The 7,347-nt window shown below is 59.4% G+C and overlaps 2 protein-coding genes across 3 annotated transcripts in view; one reads left to right on the top strand and one right to left on the bottom strand.

Annotated features, from left to right (window-relative positions):
* The window catches only part of KAT2A (lysine acetyltransferase 2A), an 8,031-nt gene extending 3,215 nt beyond the window's left edge, over window positions 1-4,816 (bottom strand). Inside the window, exons 1-11 of one of the 2 annotated variants that reach the window (XM_059378964.1) lie at window positions 4,393-4,816; window positions 4,129-4,252; window positions 3,640-3,785; window positions 3,444-3,533; window positions 2,974-3,155; window positions 2,682-2,873; window positions 1,742-1,848; window positions 1,443-1,553; window positions 1,215-1,354; window positions 921-1,129; window positions 623-749 (exon numbers count right to left, since the gene is read on the bottom strand). In XM_059378964.1, coding sequence (XP_059234947.1) covers window positions 623-749; window positions 921-1,129; window positions 1,215-1,354; window positions 1,443-1,553; window positions 1,742-1,848; window positions 2,682-2,873; window positions 2,974-3,155; window positions 3,444-3,533; window positions 3,640-3,785; window positions 4,129-4,252; window positions 4,393-4,731 — 1,767 coding nt within the window. In that variant the 5' untranslated portion in view covers window positions 4,732-4,816. The remainder of the gene's footprint in view (window positions 1-622; window positions 750-920; window positions 1,130-1,214; window positions 1,355-1,442; window positions 1,554-1,741; window positions 1,849-2,681; window positions 2,874-2,973; window positions 3,156-3,443; window positions 3,534-3,639; window positions 3,786-4,128; window positions 4,253-4,392) is intronic. The other variant, XM_059378965.1, reaches the window with a different exon arrangement.
* A 1,219-nt stretch (window positions 4,817-6,035) lies between these two features.
* HSPB9 (heat shock protein family B (small) member 9) lies at window positions 6,036-6,524 on the top strand. Its single transcript, XM_059380220.1, has one exon. The coding sequence runs from the start codon at window positions 6,036-6,038 to the stop codon at window positions 6,522-6,524; it is 489 nt and encodes a 162-aa protein (XP_059236203.1).
* Window positions 6,525-7,347: the final 823 nt, after the last annotated feature.

The raw sequence follows: 7,347 nt of genomic DNA, 5'->3' as shown, positions 1-7,347 counted from the left end.
TATTGGGGGGGCGCCTGGGTGGCTCAGTGGGTTAAGCTGCTGCCTTCGGCTCAGGTCATGATCTCAGGGTCCTGGGATCGAGTCCCACATCGGGCTCTCTGCTCAGCAGGGAGCCTGCTTCTCTCTCTCTCTCTCTGTCTCTGCCTGCCTCTCCATCTACTTGTGATCTCTCTCTGTCAAATAAATAAATAAAATCTTTTTAAAATAAATAAATAAATAAATAAAATAAAAGTGTTATTGGTAGGGGTGTCTGGGTGGCTCAGTCGGTTAAGTGGCCAACTCCTGATTTCAGCCCAGATCACGATCTCAGGGTTGTGAGATCGAGTCCCACATTGGACTCTGCGCTCAGCAGGGAGTCTGCTTGAGATTCTCTCCCTCTGCCCCACCCCCTGCTTGTGTGCTTATGCGTTCACTCACTCTCTCTATATAAAATAAATAAACCTTTAAAAAAAGAAAATAAGAGCATTACTGGTTTGGGGACTCTAAAGTGTTTTCTTAAGGCAGTTACCAAAGGACAACTGCCCCCTTATGGGGCTGGGAGGAACTGGCCGGCCACTGAAAGAGGGACTGGAGACTGTGGCTTCCCTTCTGTGCAAACTGGGGCTGGGGCCAAGGCACTCACCTTGACCTGCTCATTCGAGGTGACGGCACAGAAGACAATCTCTGTGAAGCCCTGAGTGGGAAACATGCGGAAACAGATCCCACCGATGACCCGCCCGTCCTTGATCAAGGCCAGAGTCTTGTGCTTCCTAAGGGGAGAGGGGAAAGGTCACGGCCCCTACCTGGGTCCCAAATGCCTCCCAGGTCCCTAGAGCCTTGGAGGCCAGGGCTGTATTCAGAGCCGGAAGCGGAGGAGCAAGTATTCCCACAGGCTGGGGACGGGCATGGTGCCTGGGGCTGGGGCTCTTGTGGGGACGCACGGGTCAAAGACGAGGCGGGCGATATACTCCTTGGGCATGCGCGGCAGCTGGTGGGAGAAGACGTTCTGCAGCCCCACAAGCCAAAGCAACACCCGCCGGTTGGCCTTGGGTGTCAGCGAGTTGCCAATGACATGGAACTCGATGATGCCGCGGCGCTCCTCCAGGCGGGCTGTCTCGTCCCGGGCTGCGTTGGCCGACAGCAGGCTTGTCTGGGCACCAGAGGAAAGGGAGTGAGCTGCGGCCTCTGGCCGGTGAGACCCCTCCCCACACTATGTAGGAAGCCAGGCTGCCCACCTCAGGCCCCAGCATGGCAGCGGGGTCTGTGATGGTGAGCATGACCTCATTGACCAGCTCCATGGGGATGTCGCCCATGACGCGGAGCCGCTTGGCATCCTCCAGGGTCAGGTTCTCTGGGAGCTTCCTCTTCTCACCTGCTGGGGAAGGTTGGCAGGGTCTCCGGTGGACAGCAAGAGAGGTTAGGGGGGCCAAATGAGAGTCAGGGGTCAGGGGTCAAGTACGCACCTGGCATGGGCTCAGCCCCTCCGGAATCCAGGCTCAAGGAGCTGTTGCTGCCCCCACCCATGGTGGGGCTGAAGAGGGGGGCACTGGGGACAACTGCCGCGCTGACTGTAGCTGAGAGGGAGTGAAATCAGGGATGGGGGGTGGTCAGAGGTGGTGGTAGGTCCCCAAAAAAGGATTCCCCAGACACACCCTCCTGCATGTCCCCAATGCTGCCATCCGCAGTGCTTCTTCCCGGCGGAGGGCTGAGCTCTGCTAGGGAGGCCAAGCCAAGAGCCTGCAGAGCCTGCTGGGGCACGTACCCGGCCTGGGCACCAGCTGCGTCCCCTCTGAGGGTGGCATGGTGAAGCCAGACTCCCAGATCGGAGAGTTTGCCCCATAGATCTCCTCCTCCAGCATGGACAGGAATCTGTGGGGAGGGTACAGGCTGTCTCACAACTCTGTCCTCCAACCAAGGCAGCAGCCTGGACCAGACGTCAGAAGGACTGGAGGCAGGTTGAGAGACCCAACTGTCACGGAATTAGGAGCCAAAGAACGGAGACAGCCTTCAGACTAGGGGAAAACACAGTCCTCGGCTTCTTGGGAGCCCCTAGTCAGAGGCAGAACAGGACAATCTAGACAGAGAACAGAGGCGCAGCCTACCACAGTGTGTGGCACAGAGGGACAGGGTCTGAGCTGGTGCCTTCCTGAGCTATGTGGGAAGTGCACAAGTCACCCTGGGTCTCAGGATCCCCTCCTGCCCCCTTGTAGTCCCAGCGGGTGGCAGAAGGGGGGCTGAAAGGCCTGCCTTAGTCAGTGGAGGCTTCTTATACCGGGTAGCTATGAGCCAAGTTTAAAACGGGAGGAAAGTATAGCAGAACAGAGGAAAATCTCACAGATAGGACCACGACGGGAGTGGAAATCGGTTTCCCCTCAAGCGTAAGCTCTGGTTTCTCGGCGCGCTGTGCTTCTGAGGCTGTGTCCAGGCCCCGTGGGAAACAACGAATCCCATCTACCAGGGGCGTGGGCAGGGGTCAAGTTAGCACACGGGCCATGTCCCTGCCATTCCCAGACTAGTACACGCAAAGGTAAATGCCGGCAAGTCACAACTGGGCCCCAGACAAGTCTGCCGGGTAGACACCCAGACCCCAGAAGCCTCCTGGAGGGGAAGGAGACAACCCCAGGCAGCCTTCCTGGGAAAAAGGGGACAACAGGGAGGATGTGAACTTGGGGCAGATCCTGATAGGCCAGAACAAGCCTTACTTTGGGAAGTGGGTGAGGATGAGGGTCCTCTTCTCAGGCACCAGCTTGTCCTTCTCCACCCGGAATTTCTCCAGCAACTGCCGCCGGGTCACGGTGAAGATGGAGCGGAGGAGGCTTCGCCCGAAGATGTGAGTGGTCTCGTAGCGGGGGAGGCTGTCGCAGCTCTGGGGCACATGGCAGTAGCAGAGCCACCTGTGGGGAGCAGAGAGGTGGGAAGGGAGAACGGGGGTGCTGGACCCAGGCGGGGCCTCCAGGCCTCCCCCACCCCAACGCTGCCCCTGCCTGGGCCTACCTGGTATAATTGACCTTGTAGGTAGCCACGTCCTCGGCCTGAGACCGCTGCCGAAATTGGGCAGGCGTCTCAAGCTTCCAGTAGTTAAGGCAGAGCAGGAACATCTTTGAGAGCTCAAACATCGTCTGCCGCTCCCGAGGAGCCAGGTGACTGAACTTGTACTGCACGAAGTTCAGCACACCCTGAGAAGTGGGCAGGGCACAAGACCAGGAAGGAGATGTGAGCAGCCAGCAGGGGTTTCTTACCCAAAACCTGGTGCTTCCTGAGGGGAGCTAAAGCTCACCTCTCGCTCTGGGGCTCTCGGTGAAGAAGAACTTCTCCCCCCTTTCCACCCCCATGTCCATCTTGAGCCCCAAACTCCCTCCCTTCTCTGAACCGGTCCCTTGTTCTCAGCTTGAAGAGGATGGGGAACACAGGCTCCTGACTCCTCCAAGATGCCCCCAATTCTCTTACCAACTCCCTCACCCCACCTGCTCAATATTAGGCTTCTCAAAGGGGGGACTGCCCAGGGAGCCCTCCACCACTGGCCGGGTCATCTGCAGGATGCATTTCCGGAGGAGCTGGAGGAAGAGGAAGGGGGAGGAGTAGAGGTCAGTGGAGCTCAGAGCTGCAGACTCCCCAGCCCCAGCTCCTTTGCTCACTCACACTCACTTGGATGAAACTCACCTTGAAGAGGTAGAAATAGACCTGCTTAGTATCTGTGTCCTCCTCTTTGTGAACAGACATAAACAGATTCTCCACGTCCACCACCATACCCAGCAACCGGTTGATCTCATCCTCTGATACATTCTCCAGGTGGGACACGTGGTCAGCTGTAAGACCGACAGGTGGTAGGGTTGGGAAGAATGGACACATCACCAGAGCTCCCCGTCCCTCTTCATCACCAGCCAATTTACAACGTATAAGTCCCTCCAACCAGTGTGACCGGCAATGAGACCGGCTGCTCCTACCTCAACCCTTGGGTGGACCCTGTCTCTTCTGGGCTGGCAGATTTCCTGTCTCTTCCCTTGGGAGAATACATGCTCCCAACCCGATCCCTCCTTAAGGGGGCATTTTTAGTTTCACAGATAAAGCTCCCTGACACTTAAAAAAGCCCATCCAAGCAGGACCCAGCACCTACTCCCACCCCAGCTCCAAGGGCACTACCTGCCTTACCCAAGGGGTGCTCACAACTGCGGCACAGCTCGCTCAGGTTGGCAGCTGGCTGCTGCAGGTCCATGCGGGGTGCAGTGGGGGGCTTGGGGTTTTTCCAGCCATTACACTTGCAGGTTTCATTGGCCTGGCGGCAGAAGACTCCGTCAACAGCCCTGTAACTGGTGACGGGGAGCCGATCCCCAGCCACAGATTTGCCCCCATTCCCACCCGAGCCCCGGGATGCCCCAAGCCCCGCCCCCTTCTCACCCCAGGCCCCGCCCCCACCTTGCAAGCCGAGAAGACCCCTAGCTTCTCGAGCTTCTTGGCGCGCGGCAGCCCCCGGACTTGCGCCTTCCTCTGGCTGGCGCGCTGCTGCTGGCTCAGACCAGGTCGAGCCGGATCCCCTCCGCTCCCCGTCCCCCCACTTCCTACCCCAGGACCCCCAGTCCCTGTGCTGCCGGCTGGCGCTGCAGCTGGGGCGGGGGCTGGTGCCGGAGTGGGAGCCGGAGTCGGGGCTGAAGCCGGACTAGGGGCAGGAGTCGGAGTTGGGGCAGGGGCTGGAGACTGAAGGGGACGGGGCTGAGTGGCCGGGGCCGGGGTCGAGGCCTGGGAAGGTTCCGCCATGTCCTCCCCCGCAGCGGAGCGCGGCGCGGCGCTCCCAGCCCTAGGGCCGCATGGGCAACCGGCGCTCAATGCGCAGGCGTCGCTGCGCCGGAGCATGGTGGGAGTTGTAGTCTTCCACGGCCGCTCCCTTGGCCTCCAGCTTCCAGACTTTTCTGTCTTGTCTGTAGGTCCCAGACAAACAAGTGAAGCCTGAGTCATTACCCTAGATTGGCCTCTCCTTACTTATAATCTCTTTGAAGGATTCCGGGATTGGTGTTTTTGTGGGGACTTGGAGAAGCGTCTGAGAAAACAGGCTTCTGTTGAGGGGAATTGTGGAGTCTGCCCACCTCCCAAGGGTCAGGGTAGAAGGGCCGGCCTGGGGTCTGGAGTTGTCTTGGCTTCCCGGCACACCTCCCCCCACCGGCAACGGCCCTGTCCCACCAGTCTGCAGACACAGAATTGCAGCTACAGTGGAGATGAAGAAGCAACACTTCCTCTTCCTGCCCCGTGAAGCGGTTACACGGCTGTGCCCTTTGTGGGATAATTCAGCTGTACTCTTTGGTGCACTTTTTTGTATTACGTTACATTTCAGCAATAAAGGATTATTGTAAAAAAACCAGAGGATGGTCATGGCCACAAAACCCGATACCGAGGTGAGGATGAGGCAGAAGTAAAGGCGGGCACATCCTAGTGGGCGGGCATTGCTCTCCCTGTAACAGTGTGGGCACCTCGAGGGCAGGGCCGGGGTCTTCTTTTTGCCACAGAGCTGAGCCCTGAGCCTGCCGCAGTAGACCCAGGGTCCGAAGCACGAAGGAAACCAGGAAGCCCTGTTCACCTCCCAAGCCCATGTGTCACAGGGCTGTGCGCGGTCAGAGAAAGGACGTTCTGAGAATGGAAGACCCCACGGTCACACGCCCTTGGCTCTGTTCAGGGGACGGACCCTTGTCCTCAGGCCCGACTCTTGGAAGGGCAAGAGCCCAGCGGCTCAGTCCCGTCTCTGCCCTGGGCTGGTGAGCGCTCCAGGCTCGGGCCCCCACGTCCAGCCTCCGATTGGCCTACGCAGGGGCGTCCCAGCCTGGAGAAGGGGAAGGGCCTAAGAAAGGCGCAGCAGCAGCGCAACCAGACCTGTAGAGGCAGGACTCACGTGGCGGCGCCCTCCGACCCCCGCCACCCTCCGCCATCCGCCTTGCCCCGGCCGCGGGGGAGCGGAGCTGGGCTGCTTGGAGCCGGCTCGCGGGAAGGCCTCTCCGGGTGTGCGCGCCGCGGCCGCGCGCTCAGCGCCACGCCCTGCGCCTCGCGCGGTTGGGCAGCAGTTGCTCACTCGGATGCAGCGGGTCGGTAGCGGTCTCCCCAGCGGGAGCCAGGTGGCGTCCCGCAGTCCCAGCGCGGCCCTTGCCGAACAGAACCAGGTGGCCACGCTGCCGGTACAGCTGCTCAGGGACGAGGCGGTGGCTGCGCGGAACAACGTTAATGCGGAGGATGGCTTCCAGATGAAGATGGATGCCTATGGCTTTGCCCCGGAGGAGCTCGTGGTGCAAGTGGACGGCCAATGTCTGGTGGTGACCGGCCAGCGGCAACTGGAGGGCTGCAGCCCAGATGGGGCCGGCTACCGCGTGGCACAGAGGGTACACCGGCAGATGCAACTACCACCAGACCTGGATCCCGCCTCCATGACCTGCAGCATGACCCCCTCGGGCCAGTTGTACGTCCGAGGCCCATGCCAGGCGCTGTCTCCCCCTGAAGCCCAAAGAGGTCCATCCCCGAGAGTCCGGGGCCGTGGCCCCAAGAAGAGCCAACCTACCCTGACCCAGTAAACAACTAAGTGTGCAGCAGCAGCCTTGGTGTTCTGTGGTCTTTTCTTGGCGTCGGGGTCAGAGGTCGAGGCATAACGGAGGTAGAGAGAGGGCTAGTGGAGGGCCCCTGTTGGCAGGGAAGGCATTTTAAGGGGTTGGTCCACCAAGAATAAGGCCTCTGCGGGCTGGGGGCGCTCCGTGGACCTGCTGCCCAGCCCCTGGCAGCTCACAGCAGCAGCTCCAGCAGGGAGCAGCAGAGGGCCAGGAGGCCTGCAGGGGGACCAGGCTCCATCACCACCAGAGGGCCCCCACAGACCAGACAGAGGGCTTGGACCTAGTGTGGTGCAGTCCCTAGGCCTCAAGAGCAGCCCAAGGTCCCAGAAGTCACCTGGGAAGAGGGTGAGAGGACCCAGTCCTTCACAAGGTACAGACTTAACCAAAAAACCCCAAAGAGGTTGTTTCTGGTGTTTCCAGAGACCAACTACTTTCAAATACAAACTGCACATCACCCCAGTACAATCTAGAGGGAAAGGCAAATGCAGGCCCCTCAGTTTCAAACTTGGTGAGATTCAGCCCCAGGTCACTCTTACTCCACCCTCACCCCCCTAGAGCTGGTACCAGTAAGGACCTCTTTCTCTTGGTTACCATGACCACCAGCATCCCCTCATTAGGGGGGTGTGGGGGAAGCCTCTGTTCCACAGGATTCAGTGGTTCATTTTAAATTAACTTCAAGTAAGCTAGAGTGGATATGGTCTGATAAACTCTGCCAGAGAAAGACAAGGAAGACAAGTGGGAGGTCGATTGATCGGCTGACTATATTGACAAGATACTGATTGGTTACATG

Source organism: Mustela nigripes, chromosome 16 (genome assembly GCF_022355385.1).
Source record: "Mustela nigripes isolate SB6536 chromosome 16, MUSNIG.SB6536, whole genome shotgun sequence".
Taxonomy (NCBI): Eukaryota; Metazoa; Chordata; class Mammalia; order Carnivora; family Mustelidae; genus Mustela; species Mustela nigripes.
Note: the sequence above shows the minus strand (reverse complement) of the source record. Positions and strands in the feature narration are given on the sequence as shown.